The sequence below is a fragment of the Phasianus colchicus genome, chromosome 8, assembly GCF_987193195.1.
Source record: "Phasianus colchicus chromosome 8, bPhaCol1.hap1.1, whole genome shotgun sequence".
Taxonomy (NCBI): domain Eukaryota; kingdom Metazoa; phylum Chordata; class Aves; order Galliformes; family Phasianidae; genus Phasianus; species Phasianus colchicus.
The window spans coordinates 23,649,626-23,676,336 of record NC_143443.1 but is presented as its reverse complement, the minus strand read 5'-3'; the positions used below and the strand labels follow the sequence as shown (position 1 = coordinate 23,676,336).

The window sequence follows — 26,711 nt, the reverse complement described above, 5'->3', positions numbered from 1 at the left end:
AACAAGATTTAAGACATCAGTAGCTGCTAGATTAATCTTCAGCTCAATCACGGCCAGCTGAAAATGCTCAGGCTCAGCAAGAATGTAACTACCTCTTAAGCTCCCATAACTACAACTGGACCCAGCAAAGCACATCCATGATAACCAAAACGTTGGCTTGTTACACAAGAGATAAGAGTTAAGCTCTCAGCATTCAAAGTAAACAATCCTTTGAGAAGCTGAAGTGCCTGGAGCCTACCCAAAAAGTTCCTGCTAGTTTTTGGTTTTTTTTTTCTTGCTTGTTACGAGTGGATTAACAAGTATTACTCAAGTTGTCTTGATTCATCAAGTATTTTTAAGGCTATCTGAAGTACTAAAAAGTCACCACAGATTTTTAAACAAGTGAACAAGACAACAATGAGGTAGGTGCACTGGAGTCAAACAGTGCTTGCTGTCATTGCATTTGACAATTGCTCCAAATGGCACAGTTGAGCAAAAAGGAACCTTCCATCAAATTAAACAGTGCAATAGCACTACATCCTGCTTAATGCTGATGGGGTTTTGGAAACACCACCCTCCAAGCACCTGGCAGCTTTTAAGTTTTAACATCTGAGCAATGAAGTCTTGTAAAAGACCAACTTAAAGCCAAAAATGAGCCCTCCAGCTTGTAGCTACTTTTCCACCAGCTGTTTACTCCTGCTAGGCCAACCCTCACCTTCCCACAGACCAAACCAGCACTCCTCCCAGCTTACAGACTCTTGCCTCCCAGCTCTACAGGACTCTGGTTTCTCAGCCCCTCACACTGTGAGGCCCCAAACCAGACCCAGTATTTTAAGTCAGGCCTTCCAAGTGCCAAGTAAAGAGGTAATAACTTCCCTCAATCTGCTGGTCATGCTCTTCTCAATGTAACCCAGTATGTGGTTTGCCTGCTGCATGGTGAGCATACTGTTGGCTTATACTCAATTTCATATTCAAAGGAGTCAATTTATGATTCATACATACTCTGGGTTTCTTTTAATAATGTAAGTTGAGAGCAAAATACCTGGAGGCTAGAAACTATTAAGTATATTTGAGCAGTGCCTTTAAAAAGTCATAGTAGATAGTCAAAATCAGCATGGATAAGCAGAGGATAATATTGAAGGCACTTAAAAGTTCGTGACAGAGCCTAACACACATGGGTACAATCGCTCTTTCCAGTCTAAAAACAGTTTGCTTCGAGGTCAGAAAGCTGAGACAGCATCAGTGCAGGAAACTTGAGAAATCTTCCAGTACAACAATCCTTTGCTTGGTAAAACTCTTTTAAGCAGCATTTTTAAAACTTCCCCTGGCTCAATAATACCAAGAAGCAGAAAGTGGTACCTCATCTACCAGGAAGAGCTGTTCCTGGGCTGCTGCACAAACCAGGGAAGTTTCTGCCCTCAGCACCAGCTCAGACTCTGAGACTTTCATCCTACATTTTATCCTGCTAAATCTCATTTCGCACCACACACATCTTCTCATAGAAAGGTTGAGACAAGCAACTGCACTACTAGAGATTGTTTAACATGCAAATATAAGGCGCTGACATTACCACAGCAGTGACTATACTAAACTAGATAATCTAAAGACTACATAAAGAGTCCTATACATGATATAGTTTAATACATAACTTATTGTATGCTATACCTGAAGGGAAAATGTTAGAGTCAGATGCTTTCTTCCAGATCCTGCAGTCCAGACACAGAAAATAAGAGTATGCATGTCAAGTACTAAAAAGTTAACTTCCTGTACAATTTAGGCAGGATAAGAACCTCAAACAATTTAATGATAAAAACCATTAAAGTAATGTGAACTCAGATGCTGAAAAGCAGCAAAAAAAAAAATCAAGACAGAAAAGATTATAGCTGTAATGCTACAATGGGATTGAAAGAATCACAATAATAGCAGGGCAGCAAAGTCTTTGGCTGCAGCAAAGGAGAACACGCCAAAGCAGAGCAGCCATGGATGCAGAAACGAAGGAAAAAAGCTGCTTACCTTTGGAAAGCCTCAGGTAGGCAAGGATCTCCAGCAAGAGATGGCCTCACCTCCACTGCCAACCCTTAAATGGGGGCTGGGAAGGGGTTGATCCTGGGTCCACCCCTTCCAGTCACTCGGTGCACTGCATGCACCTGAGCTCCTCTGGGTTGGCCCCACCTTCCCACCAAGTGCTCAATCACTGCTTCAGGCCATGATTCAGCATTACCACTACAACAGGTGAGCCCAAACATAAATGGCAATTGGAGAAGATAGCTGCACCACAAAGGTTACAAAAACTACTATATCATTTTAAACTTCAACAAAAGACATTCCCAGTACGAAGACAAGGAATAACCTATGCTGACATTGGTCTCTGTCAGTCAATATTTAGAAAAACACACCTCACAAAAGTTACCACTGCCTTACCAGTACATGACAAGTTACCAGAGCAATCCTATTTGCACCTGAACCTCTCCCTTTTGAGAGTCAGCCAGCTGGCTGAAAACCAGCAGTGGAATCAGGAGTTACTCAGCAATTTATTAACCAACCAAATGCTGCAAATTCAATAATCATTTATTTGGAAGGTACTTTATTTGTAAATGGCTTCAAGCTAGGTTAAAAGAAAATTCTTATATTTTTATTCAGATCTTGTGACAGTTAAGGGCACCTTTCAAGTACATTATGCACTCAGTCACTCCACAGATCTTCACCTTCTCACCATACAAACTAATATCCAATCAACTGGCACAACAAAGTAGTTGGATGGTTCTTAACTTTCTGGTAAGTCTCCACAATCAGCACAGCTGATTCTTCAGTACCAATTCTTTAGCTTTCCCAGCCCTGGCATCTATTACAGCTTTTACGCCTTTCCCATCTTCTTATTTACACACCAGCACTACTCAGCTGCACAGATCAGTGAAAACACCAACTGTTTCAGAAGTTATAGCCTTTCTACTGAGAAATGAGACCTTATCAGATGTGCGCTCCTCAGCCATTTTAAGATAAGCAAGCAAGATACTTACATTATTTTCTCTCATCATGGGAGAGCTGAAATGAACGCCATAAGAAGAGTGCCAGTGCCTATACTGTTCCTTTCCCATAATTACTAACTGTTCTGTACCTTCAGTTGCTCAATATCAATGATCTCAAATTATCCAAACAGCAGCTGGATTTTGTCCCCAACAAGAGGGCTTGATGGAAGACACCCAGTGTTTTTGACCAAATGTTCACACACAAAAAAAACTCTCAAGATTTGACAGAGCAACCGGGAGACCTGACCGTAGCACCATGAGACAGATACAGCCCTTCTGAATGAAAGGAACAAGATGTGAAGTAACAGATTGAACCCTGCAGTACCTGACTGGAAGACGTATCTTGCTAAGCCTTGCATTAACTCTGCTGGCCAGGTAGGTGGAGCTGACTCCCCCGTTTCTCTCTTCAGTCGAAATGTCAACTCAAATCCAAAACCGCTTGGTCCATCTGTTCCCGTAAACCTGTAAGGAACAAAAAATGAAAAGTCAGAACATATTTTTGTTAATGAGAACAGCTTTCAATATTAGCACAATGGAAAAAGGCTGAATGTCCTTTTCATGTTCTCTTATTTCAGTCTATGCTAGCTCAAATGGCATAACATGGATAGTTTAACAGACGTAATAATTTCAAAGGTAACAACCATAGTAATGTTTTCAGCCGGAATCATGTTGTGATATCTCAACTTCTTCAGGGTGACAAGTATGATTTTTAGCAGCCTGATTTTGTTTTCAAAAGAAAGTTGCAAAATTTGCACAGATAGCTGCCCTAATTACACTTGCTTAAATGGGAGCACCAAAGAAAGTACACAACAGAAAATGTTATTCTGTTCTTCTGAACTCAAATTTCTGCATATTCAAAAGTGGGCTGCAACCTTATTTTAAACTAATATGCTAGTACACCTTCTCTTTCTGTATCTAGGAGGACAACAGAGGAAAAGCATTGAAATGACAACTACAGCTCATAGATGAGGACATTTGGCCACTTCCCCAAGCTGACGGAGACAGACATCAGTTTATTTGGTTTGGTCTGACAAGGTCTCACCGGGACAATAAATTCATGTTAGGAGCATCAGGAAAACAACAAAAAAGGAGCAAATAAAGGATGCTGCATATCACTGTGCTTCAACAAATCTAGTCCTTTGCAATCCTGTATTTTACATTCCTACATACAGGAAAGATCCAAGTCCCCAGCAGCTAAAACTACTACATTTAGCCTGTGAAAATGAGAAACCTCATGGACAAATATGTAGGCTCACAAACTCAAAAGCAAGGTGAGGAAACTAGTTTTCTTCCTAGCACTGTCATCACACCCCCATCTCACTTGTTGTAGTATTCCAAGAAGGCAGATGTGGGAAAAAAAACGATTTATTCTGGGCATAAAGACACCTCACAGAAACTTTCATACTGTTCTACAAACACAAATCTACTTGTCCAGCATTGGCAAATTCTCTGGAGAAACTTTGTGAATGTCTTGGATGTTGGTACCTTGCTGACACACATGGTAGATATAATGCACAAACGTGTTAACATTGTGCCTCCAGTAAAACCAGCCAAATGGAGCAGTTAGAAAAGCGATGAGAGCATTTTCCATTTGAAAAACACAGACCACTAGCAGTGCCATGGTTGCTTCCAAGTGCTGGGAGGAGCGTTCCAACAGTAACAAGGTTGTTTGGAGCAGACATGCTTTATAGCAACCCTGACTAATGGCAAGTGCTAAAATTGATCAAATTTAAGCATCAATGCACCTCCTTCATGATTCAATGCTGCTTTAGTATGAAGACTCTTCAAGGAAAATTTTGTGGTAGACTTGAAGATAAGGTAAGAAAAACAGTTAAGTAATACACCCAAGACAGAGCCCAACCATGAATAGCCTACAGAGATAAGGAACAGCTCTGCCTGAAAGCAAGAGGGCTGGTAGGGAAAGTCAGACACTTACAATAGAAAGGAAAGAAAATATAGCGAATAATTACTTATTAGTGTAAAAATATGCAAGTGTGTCTGTTTTTGTTTCTCTATATATAATCCTCAAAAAATAATTTGAACTTTATGTACTACAGAAGCAAATGCTCCAAAAACACAGCAGGTAACACATTTTATAGTGGTCATTTGGTGCACATAAAACCTCTTTTAGGAAACAAATGTACTTTTAAGCAATAAGCCAAATAATTACATTTGGTTCTACAATAAAACAAGAGCTTACTGAATAACTGGACAGCCAGAGATCTCAGAGTGGAATTTGGATGGGCAGCAAAACCTGCATGCTGAGATCCTGCATGCAGCTCTGCCAAGAAGATTGGTACAGGGTGCTGATGGCCTTGTAAATTCAAAGCTGTACTTTGTACATTAAGCACCCCTGTTGTGTTTTATTAGTTTCACGTATCAGTTAGCAAAAGAAAAACAGAAGTATTTCATAGAGGGAGAAACAAAAATGCTTCAAAGTGGGTAATACTCAGGGACTGATTCCAGGAAAAAGCATTCACCATAAAGTGCAATGCATTATGAATGGGTCAGTTTTTGAAAGGATCAAAGTAAACAAAAAGCCTTCAAGCTGAACTTACGCAGTTAATATTTTGGAAAGTAAGATGGCTCCCTATTGAATTTCCTCCTTTCAAGGCAAGCTCTGAAACAAGTCTCATTTTGAATAAGTTTTGCCTTTTTTTTTTTTTTTTTAACTCCACAGATCTCCCTGCTTCAGGGGTAGGCAGAAATAACCACTTAACAGAAGACCACACGTGTTTTATATTGATCCATAAGCAAGTTACTGAGTAATAGAAGTGTTCAGGTGGGTTTCCAGCAAATTTAAAGTGAAATGAGCTACAGGAACAAGGCTGGCCAGCAACACACCAATAGCTGCAAAATGGCAAAATTGACAGGCAATGTTACTCACAGATTTTTGTTTCATAAACAACACAGGAGCTTTAAAAGAGAAGAACTGCAAGAAGATACATAGAGTAAAAGATAAGTAAATGAATAGTAAGTCAGTTTTCTTCTAAGATGTTAAGAATCCCTGAAGAGTTGGATTTAAAATGTTTTAGAATAGTTAATGGTCACAGGCTGTTGACACGACACTGCTTTGTTAGGATGAAATTTTAAATACATGCAATTCCCCTGCACTGTACAGTTGTTCAAAGCAATTCATCAAAAAAGTCTTTGATACGAGCCCACTTCATTTTAGTTATTTGGTTTTGAAAATTTGTGGCAGGTGACTTTAAAAACCTGTAATAATTAAAAAAAAATCATTTCTGTTTAATTCAGACAAGTCTTCCACAGAATTAACATTCAGAATGCAATGAGGGTAGTCAATTTCAGTTAGCACTTTTTGCCAAAGCTTTTGCTTTTATTCTTCCAAAAAAGTATATTATTTGAAAATTAGTCAAGAATAGTTCTAACAGCTATCATAAAATCTTTCAGTGAACAACTGTCCATAAATCCTTCAATCCCAGGATCCAGCCACACCATATATGAAGTCAATTTTATGCCCAGCTGCTGACTCTGGGGTCGCCTTTCCTACAGACGCTCGGTTCAATTACAAAGTAGCCTGGAATAAATCCTGAATTCGCCAGAAGCTAAGACAAGACTATGGCAGGAATCCAACACAATGGATATTCTAGCAGCCTCAGGTTCCAGAATGCCCTGTTATAAGCTAAAGGCCATTAGACATATGGACCTGAAGAGTGGAAGGCCGAGGAAACGGCATTTGATCCCACACAAAGGTAGGAAGACTCTTCCTTCCTATCTGAGCAGTGGGCAGCTGCTCTTTCCCCACATCACCTGTTTTCCTTTTGGTTCAGACCTTAACAACAAGACAAATGGTGCACCCATCCCTATCTGCAACAGGGGAGCTCATCAACTGAGACCCCACAAACAAGTTAAAGCACACTGCATCACTTCCACATGGAAATACAGGATTCCCAGGACTGCCCCTGCTCGCAGGGTATCCCAGGGACACACGGGATGCTGACCAACCACACTAAAAGGCATTGCATCTTGCAGATGATCAAACACAAGCTCCTTACCCCAGCTTCCAATTTTCACAAAACTTCCAAGAAACTCCATCACTGAGCTTCTTCAGGCTGGCCACCATCAACCAGCATGTTAAAAATAAATCGTTCCTCCAAAAGACAGAGACTGAATAAGCCTCAAGCCCACAGAAAATTGGGGTGAAGGAGGAGAGGACAACCCAAAAAGTAACGAACACTCCTCCTAGCTGTTGCACACAGTGATTTTGAATGCACAGCCCTGCAAAACATTCTCCAGGCATCCTGCTAGGGCACACAGAAGTGAGCTGTGCTCATGCCCTTCCCATTCATCCAAAGGCACAGCGCTCCCTCCTTGTTTCTTCTTTCCAAGCAGACAGGAAAGCACTCATGCTGTTCCCAGGTTAGCCTGACCCCAGCTCCTGTGTAAACCCTGCAGGTAACACCTCTTTATTACAGGCTTTGGTTCTACGTTGGCAAGCCTTCAGCTCTCTTGGTGATGGTTTCTCTGTGAACAAGGGACATAGAAACTGGGGGGTGCATTTTGAAGTGGTTTCTTTTCCTTTATTTTGGTTGGGTTCTGTATTTTTATTATTGTTGCTTTTCTCCTTCGAAATCTGAAGGTGTCCAGTTCATACAACAGTCAATTTAAGCTTTGGCTAGAGCTCAGTTCTCCACCCCAACCCTGAAGGGCATCATGCACCATTTTTTCAACAATACAGATTCAGTACAATAGTCCCAAAGTGTCTCAGCTCTACAGGAATACCACGGTGCCAAACCAACCAATGCACTGACAGCACATGTGCCAGAAGGAAAACTCAAAAAGCATGTTTTGTATCCACACATAGCCCCAGGTACATAAACTGAAAATTGCAACACAGCATTGAGTTTCTGTACTAACACATCTGAATATTTCACATAGTTTGCTCTGTGCCTTGCTTCTGCTGAACCCTGCACTTCTCAGTGAAAGCGCTTTGTTGTTTTTTATTTTAAGCCATCCCCCAACACTAAGAGAAAAAAAATCCTTGTTTTTCCCCAAAGATACTAAGCACAAGGAGACAGCCTGGGTTGTGTTCTGCCAGCCACTGCTTTGGCCCTCCGACAGGAGAAGGCATCACCTCTACCAGCAGCCCAGCTCTGCAGCAGCCATGTGAGTTTTCACAAAAACAAACAGTGATGGAGAAATTCTTGGCTTGCTGCTGCCCACTGGCACCCATCAGATAGTTTTATATTATGGCTACAGTGGTAATGGAAGGCTCCGGTATCTGCCAAGTCAAATCCAACCCTACACTTAATATCAAAACCTTTTTTTGTCACTTGAACAAAAACAAACCGTTCGAAAGTCAAGGTCGTATATTGTATGCCGTTCTTTGGTTTAAAATTCTTTATCTACTCAGCAAATCTGCTTAACAGAACAGACCCCAGTGCAGCGCTGCACACAGGCTGAAGACGTTTGGCTTGTTCCTTTAATGAGGTAAGAGTTTCACTGACCATGATATTTAGTTCCAGCAAAAGAATCCAAAGAAATAGAGGCCCCTTTATTTACAGAGCTGCGCCAGCAGCCTCTCGAGCCCCCCCCACCACACTGCCAGCCCCCTCCCGAAGCCACACACAGAGAACTGAAAGGCTACTTCCCTCTGCAGCAGTACCCAGGGCGTTTTTCACATCAAATAAGCCAGCTTAAGAGGATCAAAAGCCAAACTAGCCCTTTGCTTTAAAGGCAGCTCTGAAAGCCAGAGGCTTTTCAGTTTAAATCGAAGCTATTTGCCAAAGCATTTTCATTCTCTCCTTTGCAAGGAACTAGAAAAGATTTGCTTTGTTGCAGTGTGAAATGGCAGTATTTCTGAAATGCTGCTTCGAAAAGCAACACAGCACTGGACAAGGAGCAGAGTGTACTGAGTGTTTATTTTTCGAGAGTGTAAGAGTAAGCATATATAAATATATTAGATGTACAAGCCCCCAGAATGAGAGTTTACATAGGGAAACACTGGCCCTTCTCTAAATTTATCTCAGCCATGGAACAACAAGAAAGCTCTTTCAGAGTTTGTGAGAATAGTTAGGAATGAGCTTTCAGAAGTTACAACCCTGCTCCGAGCAACTGCAGTGAGATAAAAGGTGTTTCTCTGGGAAGGGAAGTGAGGGCAGGCTCATGGTGCACCACTCAGTGAGCCCAGCTTCAGTTTTCAGCTCCATCACCGCTACTTTTGGGGAAACTCTCACGCTGCCTCAAGCTTTGACTCCTCCACTGCATTTCTTAACGTCTTCTACCAAGGCAAAACCTCCCACTTGTCTGTTTGTGAGCTACTCTGCTGTTGTTTTGAAGGCTGCAGAAATACAATACCACTAACATTTCTAACTCTGGCATCAGTAAGAGCTGCTGTTATTTTCATCGTAGTCCTAATTCTACTTCAAAAAAGAAGTTCCATCAATTGTGCATCCATGGCTCTCAGCAATAAGGATGAGCCCTGCCAGGGCACTGGGTCATTGGAGAAGCTGGATAAACCCAAGCAGACAGGCCCATGGCTCTATGAAAGCAGAGCAACCATCCCAGGGGATGTCCTATCAGCTAGTGAGGATATGACTGTTAGCAACACAGAGCAACAAAAAAGCACCGGGGCATTTAACAAGTGAGCTGACGTGTCAGACTTCACAGGTTTTCCCTGAGAAAAAGAGGCCACTTCCCTTCCGCTGCTCACATCTGGCTGTGAACAGCATCACAAAGAGTGGCCTTCTGCCTGAAACCCAAGTGGAAGCCTGGAACAACATCTCATCTCCAGGCTAGGGCACTGGGCAGTGGTTGCTGTGCCCCAGGTAAGACTGATCAGATTTAGTCTCCTGAATTCAGACCCCAGGCACTTGCACCATGTCCCATCACAAGCAAATCATTCACAGATTCCAGAAGTTAAGGGAAAAAGAAATGACCCTCCCAGTACTTCCACCATCTTGCCTAACAGGAAATGGTTGTTTTTAGTTCAGCTGTCAAACCATATAAAAGTTTCATTTGAGAGCACAGCATCCCCCCAACACAAAAGGCTTAAAAAGCACCCAGAAAAGTTCCAGCCCGAACACACCTGCTTATTCCCATATTCTCCTGGATTGTCTCCTAGCATCAAAAAAAAGCATCAATTTTGAAGAAAAACAATTGTCCCTGCATTTGTCAGATGCTTTTATCTGGCCATCAGATGGTTATCTCTTCAGAGTGCTCAGCAGGAAATTCCACAAGTTCTCACTGCCCTGAACCTGCACACAGAGCTTTACTGGACTCTTTTCTACCCTGCTTAAAGAAAATGCTTCCCACAGAAAAAGGGAAAATACGAATGTGAAAAGAACACATGTTCAAAGACTTCTATTAATGTAAAAATCAAGGTCAGGCAGTAAGCAACACGTGGCCCAAGATGTCCGGCAACAGCTATCCCAGAGCTGTTGCTTGGAGATGGCTTTCGCAGTAAGCCGCATCAAATGTGTTTGCCATCAGTTAAATGGAAAACCTTTCTAGAAACAACAATTGCAGTTGTTCTTAGAGAATTATTCTGATGTCTAAATCCAAACAGATGTAGCCCATCGCAAGCAGGTTTCTCAGCTTTCTGAAATACTCATGTAGGACCCACTTAGACCTACCTACGTATGTGTTTTCTGAGGGAAGTTTGTGAACTGTTTTGTTGCTGGTGAGGATGAAAACAGAGCTCTGCTTCACTGATCTACCATTCAGCAGTGATATGATGGAAAATAATGACAGCCATCAAACCCAGGAGCTGAATGCTGCGAGGCTGTTGAAGCCACCCCTCCAAGCAGGCGTTAACCAGAGATTGTCAGAGGGCTCTTCCAGCTCAAGCAATAAAGCAAAACGTTGCAGCCAAGAACACAGGTAAGAACTTTCACTACTGGCACCACATCCAAACCCAAACCAACAGGACCCACAGTTGATAATTCACACATGCTAACCTTGTTGTGACAGAAGCATTGCTGCTATCAGCTCCTACCCACCCATGCGTGAACCAGCCCCAGAATTAGGCTGTCTCCAGCCCAGCACTTTGAAGTAAACCACTGTGTTTTCAGGTCACTTTAATGTGCCCAGCTGCAAATGAAGGCAACTTAGGGGTTGCTTCTTGAGGTTTGGCTATCCCTGCCATGAAAATCTGAAGGAAGGACAGGATTCTGCTTCACTGCTGGAGTTAAACCCTTTGAGCTATAGGGCTTAGAAGCATTATCCCCTCATTCTAGAGAGTGCCAGCACACAGCCATACCTGCACGAACAGTATGTGTGCAGATTAAGGGCAGAAGGCTGTAATGGCTCTGTGAGTGCCAAAGAGATCTGCTTAGTTATTAGCACTAAGCAAGGAAATGCAGAATACTTCTGCAGTCCTGAAACAGCATCTGGGCGATTGAAGTATGAATCCTTTGTGCAGAGCAACCACCCTGTCATCCTCCACTAGTTACTTCGAGTTCCTTCAGAAATTCATTCTCAGATGTAAAGTAACACTGTTTCCCCACTTCAGATGGTAACGTGACACACTGATGATATAGTAACTGCTTGTATATTCTGGCTGTAAAGGTCACAGAAAAGCTGGGAAATTAACTCCATATTCTACACAGCATGAACAAATACTGAAAGTGGGAAATGACTAAAACACCAAAATATGAAACAGGAGGCTGTGTGGAATACGTCACCCTTTACCCCAGCAAAAAGATGTCTACGTGAGGGCAGTACTCTTCTTATTTTCTGTATTGTGGCACAAAGATGCTGCCACACCAGTTGGCGATGGTTTGATCTCCTACTCCAGCCACCACCAAACTAACAAGTCCGAATCATTTCACCCTTCTGTTTTCCAAAACATGCATTCAAAAAAAATACCCATATGAAATCAAGTGATTAGAGGGCTGGATAGAATACCTAGTTAAAAAAAAAATAAACTTCAAACACCTCAAAAACTTCACCTAGTGGCTCGGCTCTGAGGAAGTGAAAGGCCAGCGGCGGTCAGTGTGGCTGGGGAGGACAGTACTGCTGGGAGCAGCTGCGAAGAGGGCACCGACTTTCCTCGCAGTGTCTGCTGGCTCCTTCCTAGCTCCTACTGTGGAAAGTTCTGCAGCTGCTGGGAGGAATCCATTCGCATAACAAAGGAGGCTTTCAAAAGCAGTACGGGAGGGTGGAAAGAATAAGAGAAAAACCCAAAGCTAGAAACTACACTGACAGCTACAGCTAGTTAGCTGCTTGTTGCACAGCCTGGATATCTCAGGCTCCAACAGGTTACACGGAGTATAAACATACCACAGCATTACTCCCGTTACTTTGCCACTGGTTTAAGAGCAGAGGTAAAAAGAAAAACATAGGAAACAACTTCATCAGAGCCTTCAGCACATTTTACGATTCCTGTACGATTAAGTTCTCAGCAGTGCAACCAATGAGCTTAAGGCACAAAACGTATTTAGGAGCTCTGAGGAAACTGAAGGCCAAATTTCAGCCAGAGATTAAATAGCTGTGTTACCTACTGGATCTGGGACCCAAGCCTTTATGCTTTACTTCATTAGCTGCAGAAATTAAGACACCTCCTTACTTGCTGAGGTGGTATCTGGTCTTACTTTATTGCAAAGAGTGCATTAAAAATCATACTAATGAGCAGTATCAGAAGTTTTAACCAACTCAACAGTATGGAAACACCCTTGGGGGACGAGCCATAATTCCAGGGAAAAGAACATCCCACATCACTGATGAAAGGTTCCCAAAAGGGGAAGGAAAAAAAAAAAGAGGGGCAGCTGCAAGGAAAAGTATTATTATTTTTCTTTTAATTAATCTGCCATTAAGCGTTAAGCTTCTCCTGAAAGACTATCATTCCTTTGGAAGTTTGGAAACTTAGAACCTTCCAGAGGCAGACATTCAAGGCTGATATTTTTGATTTTTAGAAATAAATACCTGACTTACAAAAATACCACACATACTCTACCTGCTGCAAGATTAGAAACAAAACAAACATAAGAGGATAAAATAAATCTTGGCCTCTTTAAAACAAGCAAGGGAGGAAAAAACTTTTTTTCCCCTCTTCATTTCATACTGAGTCCACAGAATAACACCTAAAGGTAAACTAGTGTGCCTCTCAGCCAAACCAGTTATAGAAACTGCACACTGAATCAGTTTCTCTTACTAACAGGAGTGAAGCTAGGAGAGAGATGTTAACTTACTGCACGCTTCAGTACCGCTTAGGTTTTGGTACAAGAAGCACAAGCACTCCTTATGCTCCTGCTTGATTTCCAAGGAATAACCTGCTCAATAAAACAAAGTTCAGCATCCAACTCATCATGGCAGTTCTGTTACAGAAAATCTCCATCCATGCCTGAACACAAACTTCTTTGCTTTTCTGCTTAACGTTACTCTTCTGGGTAAAAAAGAATTCAAGGCCCAGAGACACATTATTTTTTGTGTAATAATATTATACATATGGATTCAACTTAGCTAGGAAATGTCAACTTAAGGCTTGTCTTCATGAGGAAATTTACTGTAACCAGTCTACCAGTATAATTATATTGCTGTAGTTCTATTGCTAAAATTCCTCCGTTGAGCCTTATTCATAACAACAGCAGCCTTTATGGTTTATTTTTGTCGACTATGCCAAAAAAGGCCCCTGCTCCAGAAAGGCCACAACAAACCACAGGGGAGGCGGGGGAAGGAGCAGCACCAGTAGAGAGAATAACAGTATAGGAATGGCAGAATATTGCTCTGTACTAACAAATCATCTGCTACAAAAAACAAGAAGCTGTAAGAGGACTATACTGTACGCTGGGCATGGCTGCAGGTTTATGCCACGTTTCATCAGTTGGGCATGCTGCTCTGCACCTGTCCCTGTTGTACGTCCCCTTGCCCCCTGCACTCCCCGGCTGCTGCAGCTCCTTACTGGTCCCCTACAGAGTGATGCTGCCTGACAGCTGCTCCACGCCCTTGGTCAGAGCACTGCCCTCCAGAACAAGAGAGTGACGATGTCTAGCCCCACTGGTTTACAGTCTGTATCTTCAGGGATGAGCAAAAGCTGAAAAGTAAACAGCTTCCTTTGCAACAGGGATTTTAAAACAATTGCCCTTTGCTTTGGCAGTGCAAGAATGCCAAGAGAGACAAAACAATGAGCCATCTGTGCATCCTTCCCTCCTTCCCTTGTTTCTGCCCTCTGGGTTTAAATCAGAGCTCCCCAAGAATGGCTGAGTCCCCCTTCACCTCCTCCCACCCTGGTCACATCCTGCAAAAATAGTTTTCAGTTGTGGTTTCTTTTGGTGTGCTTTTTGTTCTTAAGAGCACTAGCAGAATCCCTCTTTAAACCTCAGCCCCTTTGTCAGGTGGCAACCCATCTACCCAAATAGCTTTGTCTCAGATGCCTCCCCCAAGACATCCAGCCCTTGTTCACCATCCCTGGAGGCAGCGTGGCACTTGGGAGCCCCATCCACCCCTTTGTCCAGGGAAGGGAACGCCATGTGAATGGAGACCACCAAAGATTTACAGCCTGCTTTTGTTAGCCTGGTGTCACCGCCTATTGGGGCTCGATTCAAAATTGAGATGACAGTAGAAAAGCAGTCAAGTTTAGTAACCACTGTGCAGCTTAGGGGAGAGAAATGCTGATCAACTTCTAAAATAAATCTGGTAATCAAACTGTCCCATCAAGATGCAGACAGAATATCCTAGCATTGTGGTAATTAGCAAGGCATGTTCCCAAAGTGGAGTCTGCACAGAGGAAAAAGGGGGATTGGGTCTGAATAACAACATTTAGATGCATCTCTTCAAACATTCATTTTGTTGGTATCATTATTCCAGCAAGCAAGAGGATAAATAAGTCAAACTCCCTTTGATCTCACAGCTGGACTGGCCACATGGCTTATGAAACGCTTTTACCTTCACATCCCACAGAGAAAAAACAACCCTATCTTTTAATTATTGCTTTTTAGAACATCCTAAAACAATCCTTATCAAATTAAACAATCTCACACAGGAAGACCCAGGCTTGATCCCCAGTCACTCCCTTTCCCAGCAGGCCAAGCGTGAGAGCCCTCCTGCCGCGCTCTGCACTAACCCAGCTGTGAGATGAGAGGGGCCAGCTCTCCTCCCATAGACCCGACCGTAAATGCAGTTCTGCTGACAGAAAGGAGCCGTCCTGTTTGAGCACTGTGCCCCATCCCCACATGGCAGCGGGGGCTCAGCTTAACGGGATGCACACACAGATGTGCTACTGCACAAAAAACTGGGCTTCAGCAATGCTCAGCTGTAAACTTATATCCAACCTTTTCTTTTTTTATTGAAAACAGTCGTTCTTGTAAATTCAACTACTTTGCTGTAAACGTTAAACGAATTTCCTTCGGTGCTTCAAAAAACTATTTCCAAATCTAGCACTGTTCAAGTGTGCTCTGGTCCCACGAGCTCCACACGCAGATATGCAGCAGCACAAAGCAGACCTCTCTCCGTAGGTGGCCTGCATCATCCACATTATTAACGGTGCTAACCACCTCCAGCAAACGGCATTTGGAAGCCAAGTGCACTCCGCCTGGGAGGAGAGAAAAATAGGTTTCCCCATGGTGACCACTGCTTCAAGGGAGGTCTGCCTCCAGCTGAAAAACAACTCCTTGTCCTTCTGCACTGCCTCCATCATCAGAGGGACGTGACCAATGGATGTGCGAACAGGCACGACGCTTGGTTTCACTGGCTTTGGCCTGGGAGATTTGGATTTGAATCCTTCATGGTTGTACTTGCACATTTTTAAAACGTTTCCAAAGTTGTTCAACTCATTAGTCGCACTCGAGGCTCTTCGAAATAAGAGGTATCCCAATACCACCATGTGTAGGCAGAAACAACAGCCAGATAGAAAAATGGATCTACAGGTGGAAGCACAGCTATACTTCCAGACACCAGAGATGCACAAAGGTGAGAGCTGTTACAAGTATTTTGGAATTCTGGAAAAAGCTCAGATTAGTTCATATGTTTGTAAGCATGTAAAAAATCCAAGCACAAGACAAATTCATCAAAATATGGACTTTATTGACGCCCTGCAGCTCAACTTACTCATTTCAACTCTGATGGTATTTTATATAAGCTATTACTAAAAGGAAATATTTTTTTTTCTGGTAGTAGAACTCTGCAATTCTGTGCCCTCTCCCTACTCTGCCATGAAACTTCCTCTCTCCGCTGTCTCAGAAAGAAGACTAAACAGAAAAGCAAGCATTACATCTGGGGTCAGTCTCTGCCAGACAAACAGAATCAGGAAGAAAAAGAACACTGAGAGCTCAGTGCCCACCTTGAGCTCTCCCTCCTCCTGACTTAACTCTTGTAGCTCCTTCCACTGAAGCCTACCAGTGTCATTTCCCACGTCACACCCTTTAGTTGGGGCAGATGCTCTATCTCCAGGAACAGTACCCAGAAGGTCCTCAATTTGAAGATCTGTCCCCAGAACTCAATCTTGCTTCCCTCTTCCATGTGCTGAAGTGGTACCAAGCAGTCAACCCTTACTGAGCAGGTGACATTTTCCTTCAGAGCTAACAGCCTAGGGAAGCAAGGTGAGGATGAGGAGAGAGGGCTTGCACCACTCTGCTGTTACTTCAGAACAAATCCTCAGGTTCCTCTATGTGAAGTATGTACATTTAAAAGAAACTGGATGTCATGAAAGATGGAAGAAAACCTTGGGTTTTTATTAATTTTCCTGGAATTTCAGGCTCAGCTCCCAGTGTGATTTGATCTTTTATTTTTCCTCTTAGATATGCTGTATTCTACAAGAGTTGCTTCAAAACATTCTCTGCAATACCAATCCATAACAACCACCACCACCCACCTCTAATTCTGAAAAGTCCATTATTTTACTGCATTTTCATGAAAACAAAGAAGGGCAGAGTCATCTCCACCATTTAAAAAAAGTTCACAGTCACCTCAGACTTTGGTGTAATATTTCAGAGGTGCTTTGAGCACGTGGTTTATAAAGCACTTACGGACCCATAAAATACCAAAATTTAAGGCTAAAGGCTGGCAGGCTGGGGGCACAGCAAGCTTTTGAATTTATGAAAGGCTACAGAACTAAGAGGCCACTAAAGTGACAGCTGTCAGCACCACTCCATCCTATATTCATGCAGGCTCAAAAGAGAAGCCAGCACACACTCAAAGAAAGAGAGCACTCGTTCCAACTTTCAGGCTATTTTCTAAATACTCTTTTCAAACTCTTTTCATACTTGAAAAAAGCTCTCCAGAAAACATCCACCCCTCTGCAAGCCTCGCACTTGTTACCTGATCCAGTTTTGCACTCCTTTTTCTTCCTCCCAGCTCTAACAAGCATCCTTGCCCCTTTACAAGTTAAGGTCATTCAGAGGATCTATACACGCCAACAGAACACAAGCTGGATGGGAGATCATGAAAGGCTCATGCTTACCCTTACCTTTAATAGGGAGGCACCACCCACAGAGACAACACGCTCTCCCCGGCATGCACCGCTCCTTCCCGATCCCAATGGGAAGCAGCGTAAATCAAAAGGGCCACAGCAAGCTGGAACCTGTTGTCTCGGCGGGTGGTACCATGCATCTGTATCAGAGATGAAGGCAGCTGTAATCTTTCTGGCTTTATGCAAATGAAATACTGCACTTAGCCTCCTAACAAGCTGCCAGAAAGAAAAAAAAAAGAAAAAACACGCTGTCAATATGAAGTTTGTGTAGATCAGGAAACTCAATTATTGGGATTTACACAAAAGGCTAAACATCAAAACACAGCTGGCATGTTTCTTCCCAGGATGTGGGAAGGCTGCAAGTACAAACCTTATCTCATAACCTAGCCACAATTTCAGTTTTGCTTTCTGTTGTGGCTCTGAGTTACAACCTTGCAATTTTAATACAAATAAGGCTATTTAAGGTTTTCAGTAATCATATCACATCCTGATTCTAACATTCTGTGCACTTTAAAAAATTGTTAACAAAAAGAATGAATACTTGTGGAACTATAGGAATAGTTAACTGGAGATTCAACCTTAACCTGTAAAATAGAGACAGAAGGCAGCCTGGTGAAAAAACAGACAGCTTTTGTGCTCCCTGGGATGCCCTGATAACCTCTGCCAGCACAGCCAGGGGCCAGAGCATGTCATGGCACCACAGCAGCCAAAGCTGGCAATGCCACTGATAGAGCCTGATCCACTTCCAATTACTGAAGCCAGTTTCCTCTGATGCCTGTTCTCCTCATAGCCAGAAGTCACTGTCAGGACTGGAAGCTGCAGGAAGCACCAGGTCCCCAATGCACAGAGACAGGTCCCCTGCTGCTAGCTCTGCTGCAAGGCAGTTGCTGCCAGACAGGATGCAAAGGGAGCCCATCTGTGACTTCACACCTTACCCACTCACTGGTCACTGCAGTGAAGAATCTCATTCAGAAAGCAAAAACAGTCAGGAAAAAGCAAAAGCTCTACTCTAACCCTGCTGAATGGATTCAAGAACTTACATACCAGTTTTGATTTTAAAGTAGATAGAAGAACTTTAAAAAAAAAAAAGAAAAAAGAGAGAGAGAGAGAGAAACAACTTGCAAAAATATCCCAGAAGGATTTCTGCTGCCACTCAACTTGTGTAGCATGCTTGAATGGAGAGACTTATTGCCATGCAGACAGCTTGGCAAGAAATCCCACGGAAAGGCCTGCAGTTCCCCAGTGCTGTCATGATGTCATGATTTAGGATTTTTAGAGCAATCAGCTCAGCACAGCTGGTGTCATGGTTGCCATTATACCATGAAACACTGAGTGTTTTTAAATGAAAAAGGTTTCCCCACTTGAAATTTGTAGATTTCTTCCATGCTATTCTGTGGACTCTTAAGAACAGGACAGAGTTCTATAAGCAGAGCATAGCTGACATTTAAGCAGAGCAGGAAATAGTGCTGTTTTAACTGAAAATAAATCTGTCAACAAGGAGGCACAAGGAGAGCTCCACTTCAGACTTTTCAGGTTCTTATTAAAAATATAAATTAAAGTCAACATTTTCATGTTACACACTACATCTGTTTGCTATTTCATTATAAATAAAAATATAGGGGCCTCCAACTCAGCCCCAGTTCACTCAAAATAATCATCAGAAAGTCGTTCTCATTTAGCACTCATTGTAATTGGTTTAGATTGTCCTGTATTGCCAGAAGAGGTCCACAAGAAATAAGCCATGTGTTATCCAAAGTCAAGCAGGAGATGAACAAGGCACTTGGCAGTGTACTATCCGTCCCCTTCTGAACGATGAAAGGCAGTGAGGTTATGGAAATGTGCCTCTGTTGCCACAGTCTTTCTGTCTGTCATAAGCAGGTCCAGCTCCGCACTCTTTCAGAGAGTTGAAAAACAAATAAAGAGCCACAAACCATCAGCTATCGCCAGTGGCCAGCACAGCTGAACAGAGCTCAGTGTCCCACTAGCTTTTAAAGAAATCCTGTGAAGACTAAAATGATGTGCCTGTCACCCTGCCCTGTTGCCAACCATTCTGCTGGATGCTTTTACCTGAGACAGCAGAACCCCAAAGTCCTTTGAGCAACAGAGACCATTACCCACAGTATTAAACATGGGCTTCAGTACATTTCCTCCTGAAAAAGGGGAGCTTCTTGAGCATACACAAAACCCACCACGATCCTGTAAGCATGCATGCAGTGCCAGCCTGGTGGCATGCAGTCCATCCAGCAGTTGGGTTTTGTGAACAGGTGGCAGAGACTGCTGCTGGGAACAAGAATTACTGGTGGGTGCTGAGCTCTGTTTATCCACCCTCAATGCTCACCCACCTGCTGGTAATTTCAGGCTCAGCGTACAAGAGATGTGTAGGTTTTGACAGCTTTACCATATCCATAATTGTGTAGTAAGATTATTTGTAACAAAGGCAGAGGCAATTTTCTTGACAGCACATGCAACATTAAATTTTCTAGCTCCAAGACTGAGACTAAACTAAAGGTGACAAACTGCAGCTAGCTGAACCTCACAGGACAATTGACACAGAGATGCCTTGATCCAGCCCACAGAGAAAACAGAAATGCACATGTGTACACAGGGCACAGAAATCACTGACAGTGACTAGAGGCTCTGTGCTTGACAGGTTCCTGCCAACGCAGGGGGAAAAGCAGTGCAGCTCCAGCTTACCACTGGCACAGAGCATAGTACTCATATCTAGAATTTTATTTTTTTTTAAATTCCCAGACACTGCAACCAGCACAAGGCATTCTCCATTATTTCAGTCTGGATTTCCAGATCAAGTTGTATGACAGCATGAAGAGTTTGCTGGTCCCATTCCTATAAGTTTTTCAAGGTTGTGACATTCCTGTGTAACACTTTCACTCCCAAGTTCTCCACGTCAGAACAACAGGCTATAGTCTAGCAGAGGGCAGCCTGGGACTGAGAAACCAAAGCATGTGCCACAAGAGGTTATGTCCTTATCTAACTTGCTTCCTCATTCCTAAAAACACATTAAGCCATTCCTCACTTTTCATGCCTTCAGCAGAGACTCCCACAGCCTGTTGCTGCTCTCTCTGCAAACCAGGCCCAATCAAAGAGAAGAGTCTCATCATGAGAAATCTTCAGGTTGACAAGCCACCAAAAAGAGGAGGTCAGCACAGCACTTACACCCTCCAAAATTAACTTCCAGTAGAATGAGGCTGAAAAATACAGCTTGCCTAATCTTGGCAACCACACATTTTCAGTGGTAAAGATGAAATCTCATGACTTGAGAACAAAGGCATCACATGAAAGCCTGCATGTTCATGGCTACATCTCTTGTGAAAGCAAGGGAAGGAAACCTTTAACTTCATTTCTTTCAATTGCCATACCCTTTCTCCACCCCAGAAAATAACAAATGGAGTTTGTTGCCAGATGTTTTGGTTAAAATGCCCCAGGAAGGTCTCAGTGACACGAGGTTTCTATGTAAACTCCAGTCTTAAAAGACTTGATTTCTGAAAAGCAGACCTGTATCCACAAACAGGAGAAACTGCCTTGAGGACATAGGTACGGTTAAAGAACTGCTCGACTGTTTATGTCGCAATAGAAGCACCCAGGTAAAACAGAACACAACCTGCTGGCTGAAACTTAACTAAAACGAAAAGAAGAGGAAAAGTTTGAACAAATCTGGACTTTTGTTGCACCATTCCTGGTGGATACTAGGCCTGCAACTGCAAAACAGCACAGTTTAACTAAGACAGTTTAATTAAACATTAACAGAATAAACCTTTTGCCATTTCTGCCTGGTTAAAAGAGTTATGTTCCAAGACTGTGAAAGTGTGGTGAATACCACTCACTTTACTGGAGTTAAGGAGCAAAGTCAGCAAAAGAAAGACAGGGGTAAGGTTAGATCATGTTGACTGCCTGATCTAACACAAAACACCTGATAAAAACTGCTCATATCAACAGGTTAAGATAATGACTTGATTATACTTCTGTTATGAAAGATTCACACTTCATACAGTAGCCACTGGGGTGGCAGTTCACTTGCTGACAGTAACACTGCTGTGCCAGCAATAGGAAAAATGCCCTGACAGCAGTTTTGCAGAGTAAGTCATTAAGCATGAACAGGGAACATGATCAGAATTTAAGCATATAAACATAGCAAATTACCAAGAGTGGAAAAACACAAGACATTCAGTTTAAGGGGAAAAAAAAAGCTTACCTATGAGTTAAAAAAAAAAAAACTGAAACAACACAAACATGCAGACATCACTCAACTTTTTAACACTAACAAGGAAATATATTGCATGCAAACTCCAGGGAGGGGAACACAGTAACTCTTCTACATCCAAGAACATGCATACGTCAGCCCTTACCATGGCCTACAGTATTCTCAGCTGAAAAACAGCTGTTCAAATAATATAAGCAGCAGGACAGGGTTTTACCTACATTCCCCAAATGTGACACAGAACTCAGCATAGCAATAGAACTCGGATAATACTTACTCATGTACTCTGTTGTCTCCATACAAGTCACTTAACCCAAAACTGACATAGTGCCAGTGCTCAGGAACATTCAGCGCTGGGTTTCCTATGTTTCTGTACATGCTAACGTAGTCCAGAGGATCGGGTCCTCCCAGCCTGCATTAAAATCAGAAAGATTCTTAGGTAAATAGGTTTATTCAAGACAAAGAAGTCTGCATAGATGCTCTAAGGGACCTGCTTTAAATCACAGCTAGTGACAAAAATAAGATTTGCATGGTCAAATTACTCTTAAAAAAAAAAAAAAGGTTGGGTTAAGTCCAAAAAGCTCCAAGCACAGGAAGGCAAAGTGCATGTGTGCAACATACTACAATGTTTTTAACATTAAAGCATGAAAGCCTCTGGAAAATCATATCAAAACCTCCTCAAAACAATCACAGAATTATAGCAGTAAAAGAGCAATAGCTGTATGTACACTAAAAGCTCTTAATTCAGGCCAGAGGCACATACCTCACTGAAAAACAAAACACTATTCCTCAAAGCACAATTTGAAACATCTAAGTTCTGAAGAAAGTAATCCATAGTTCCAAATGCAGACCTGACAGTTAAAACAGCAGAAAAAAACACTGATTTAGAGTACTAGCACCTGTATAATGCATGAGCTGTGTTAATCAAGGAGCAAAAGGTGAGTGCAGACTCTGCTGCAGCACAAGGCTGGTGACTCGGCCACCAGCAGAGCCTGGCAGCCACTTGCTACCCAGGGACATGGGGATGTGGTGGCCACGCTGGCAAAGCCCAGTGCTCGACTTGCTAAGTGCCCTGCAGCCATGGAACAGAAGAGAAGTGAAACTGCCTTCTGTATCCAATTCTTCTTCTCCTCAAGTAAAACGTTCCCAACTGCTCAAAATGAGAAAATCTAAACTAAGAACACCACCTTCATTCAAACTACCTGTACCTAATTAGCTTAATTACCATCAACTGCAGTACCTGCACAGATCCCAGCACTGCCATTTGTAGGTTTCAAGGCATACCTAAACTTCCCTCTCTTGTCCTGGAGGTTTGCATTTCAATTCTGCACACCAGAACCACTGCATGAAAAGTATACAAACACCTCAATTTTCTGCTGTGATTATAGTAGTACTGCCTTACATCAAATAGCAGCAGACTTGGGAAGAAATAGTCACAGCATCCAGCCTGCTTGCAGCATGCTCCAGAACCCTGGAAGTGTTTACACCCACATCTGGATGCAGGCACCCTGTCTTGCGTGGGAATTCTAGAGTGATCAAACAGCAAAGCACTAATTGCAATTCTCCTGGTTTTGGCCAGAAGGGGCATAGAACATGACAGCCCCTCACAATTTCCTTCCTTGCAAGTCACACCAGGCTAGTCAGCGATGCAGCCATGAGATGCATGGGTTGGAGTAGTGAGCATCCTGCCCAGAGCAATGGGACTAGGACCAAAGGATCCCAGCCTGGACACAGCCACAGTACCCATGAAACATGCATATGGGAACCATCTTCAACATATACATCTCAGAACCCCTGCACCCCATGAAGTGCTAACAGGGTCCAGACCATCTTCCTAGCCCAATGTTTGCAAGAAAACCTACCCAGGAAACTGCAAGTGTTGACTTTCCCCCGTGCCTGGTTCTAAAATCTTGTTCTCTGGGCAGAAGTGCATGGCCCCATTCTTCTGAGGGAAACAAGCAACACAAGCATGCAGATCCCTTGAGGAGAGCCCCACACAGGTGCTCAAACAAAGCTACCTGAGTGGAAGGCTTCAGAGCAAGAGTGCTCAATACATCAGTCAACAGAGTGCAGAACATGAGCAAGTCCTCAGAGCTGACATACAGGATTCCCAAGCAAAGGGAAAACATCCCCACCTGCTAAGCAACAAGCATTCCCCCCTCCCACGAAAGCTGCTCCTAAATTGGGCTTAATAACACCTCAGATGTCAAATGAGTCAGATGGGAGCTGACACACTGTTCTGACACTGACAACACACTGGGCAAACCCTTCAACTGTCCTTTCATGGCACAGCACAGGTACAAGCACAGGAGCACCTTGCACTGGCTTCAGGCAGCCCCTTCCCCACAGCACAGCCAGGATCTCACCCCTGGCAGAAGAGCCTCACAAGGGCTGTGGCACAAACTTACCCCATTTGGGGGCAGGTTTTGCTGCTGCACCAACAACTCCTGCCCAGGTATGTCTTGCCGCCCACAGTGCTCCTGCAGGGCTCACCTCATATCACAACTACATATCAGTATGCGGGTTCACACAAAGAGCTGGAAGCGTTGGAGGAGTTTATTAAAGAGAGCCTAACTTCAAAGCTGCAGGTATGGTACAAATTTGTTGCATTCTCTATTCATTGTGCTCATTCAAGAGAAAGAAGGGCAGCCTCAGGGGAAAAGTGGTATTTGCATCTGCATACAGAGCTTTCTCTGGATGCTGTTAGGAGTTGCTGAAGTGTTTGTCCAGGAGAAACCCAAAGCAGGCAGAGGAAACAGCTCCAAGAGAGAAAAAAAAATAATGAAAAATTTCCAGTCCATTTCCCCTGAACACTTTACGGGGGGTCGTTTATGGTAAATAAATATAGCCAGGAGCTCATCCAAGAAGTTTCAATGGCAATCAGAAATTATCTCCAAAGATCTGGAAATCATGTTAAAAAAAAGGCTAGTTCTATGAAAAATCCCACACAGCTAAGCCCCCTCATCCAATGGGTATGCGATCTGAAGATTCTCCAGCTGTGCAAAGGAAGGATCTACTGTGCATGCCAACAACAAGCTTCAGCTACCTGAACAAAAATAATTGCTGCTAACAATAGAGAAACCAATAGCTATAATTATAAAGCTGATTAGCGTTACAATATTTATCTCAAGGCACAGAACTTTGCTCAGCAGTTTCTTTTCATCTAGACCAGCCCTTATCTTTGCAGCTCTGGCAGAGGAGATCAAGCTGCAGCAGAAGCCCTTTTCCCAAGCTCCATGAGCATCAAACTCCAGGTTTTGCCCCCTGGACTGGCCAAGGGAGAGAAACAAACAGGCTGGGTCACTATCACAAACCTCCATCTCTCTCTGTCTCACACCAACCTGACATGGCACTGGCCAGTACTGCTCCAAGACAGTGACAGAAAAGTAAGCACTGACTCTCAAATCGCAGTGGTTGGAAACTCACTGAGCTCGCCCATCTCAGAGTAGAAACAGGTGTAAAAAAAAACTGATCAAACCCTCGCTGCAGTGCTGCAGCATTGACCAACGCAGATGACTAACAAATCACCTCAGCCCACTCTGCCAGTTTAAGTGATAAGCTACAAATGCTAAAAATAAATAAGCAACATGGACCAAGATATATTTCTTGCTTGAAACTCATTAAAAGCACTTATTCAAAAAACAACAGCAACAATGAGGCTGTCGGAGCAGAGCACAGAGAGGATATTATTCTGCTGCTCAGGATTCAGCCAAATAGACGCACAGGTTAAAATGAACTGTAAGTGTACAAGTTGAGCTTTTACTAAATTTTTTCAAAGTGCTGGACTGGAAACCAGTCAATGGTTCACCAGACACAGACACTCAAAGATCACCTGATCATGCTCCTCTGAACCAGAAGAGAGGGCTAAGCAGTAGAATGAGGACAAAATCAAAAGGAACAACTTCCCACAGGGCTACATACTAGACACTTATCTAGCTAAACATCTAAGTACTTCCTTCATGCCACTCTCTCACATAAACAACTGCTGTTACTGTGTCAGACACTGTGTCAGTGGGGACGGGAAGAAACAACAGATTCTCAGTCTGTGGTAACACGTGGCAACGCACAGGCAAGAGAAGCTGCGTCTGTTTCTCAGATTCGCAGGCGCACACACAGCACACGCTGGGCCATACTTGCACCCGGAGCTCCTGGTCAGCAGACGGAGTTTGAGCCTCCTGCCCAGGAGAAGAAATCCCATCCCCCCCATGAACCGCCGAGACGAGGAAACACGCTCCCTTCTCCCGCTGCCTAGTCCCATCCCCGCTCAGAGCAGCGCCGTACCACCTCAGAAAGAAACACCTCCTCCACCTCCAGTTCCTCCCCCAAATCTCAGCTCTCCAGCACAGCCCTCCCTCCACGTTGCCCCTTGCGCCCTCAATTCCATCACACCCCCAGGCCTGCACCAAACCTTCCTATCGCTTCTCCTCCCAAATTCAGCACCCAGCCCCCAGCCTCCTCACCTTCCTCCCCTCTGCTGCCCCAGCGCCTCCCTCTGACCCCACACTCCCTCTGAACCCCCACACGGAGCGCTCAGCTCCGATGCTCTTTGCCCACGAGCCCAACGCTTCCCCACAACTCCACAGACGGTCCTCAGCCCCACCGCTTCCCCACAGCTCCACCGCTTTCCCCAGCGCTCCTCAAACCCCACCGCTCCCCGCAGCCCCACGCAGGGCCCCCAGCTCCTCCGAAGGCCCCCCGAGCCCCGCGCAAGACTCGCAAGCTCCACGCGACGACCTCCCAGCCCCACACAACGCCCCGGGCCCCGCCGCTCCGCCGGCCCCAGGCCGCCTCACCAGTACTTGAGGATGGCGGTGACCTGCAGCGGGTTGGGCTGCTCGGGGTACAGGCGGCGGCACTCGCCGTAGATTCCGTGCAGGCCCGGCGGGAAGAGGGACGGGAAGGAGCCGGAGGCCGAACCGGAGCCCGCCCCGCCCGCGGGGGCAGCCCCGCCAGGCCGCGTGCCTTCCATGGCCCGGCGGCGGCAGCTCCCGGCCCGCTCCTCTCCCGGTCCGGCCCGGCCCAAGCGGCGCTGCGGGAGGAAGGGGGCGGGCCCCGCTGCCCGGGCGACGGTGAGGGGCAGCGCAGCTCCGCCAATAGCGCGGCGCGGCGCGGAAGGCGGCCGCGC

General features: G+C 44.1%; 1 protein-coding gene across 6 annotated transcripts in view; it reads right to left on the bottom strand.

The window, feature by feature from the left end:
• SUFU (SUFU negative regulator of hedgehog signaling) overlaps positions 1-26,642 on the bottom strand; it is an 87,450-nt gene extending 60,808 nt beyond the window's left edge. For 3 of the 6 annotated variants that reach the window (XM_090145424.1, XM_090145423.1, XM_090145425.1), the window contains exons 1-3: positions 26,380-26,641; positions 21,864-21,998; positions 3,331-3,467 (exon numbers count right to left, since the gene is read on the bottom strand). In XM_090145424.1, the coding sequence (XP_090001550.1) occupies positions 3,331-3,467; positions 21,864-21,998; positions 26,380-26,555 (448 nt within the window). In that variant the 5' untranslated portion in view covers positions 26,556-26,641. Of the gene's footprint in view, positions 1-3,330; positions 3,468-21,863; positions 21,999-26,379 lie in introns of all 6 variants that reach the window. The other 3 variants (XM_090145422.1, XM_031597581.2, XM_031597582.2) reach the window with 3 other exon arrangements.
• Between the last annotated feature and the right edge of the window lie 69 nt (positions 26,643-26,711).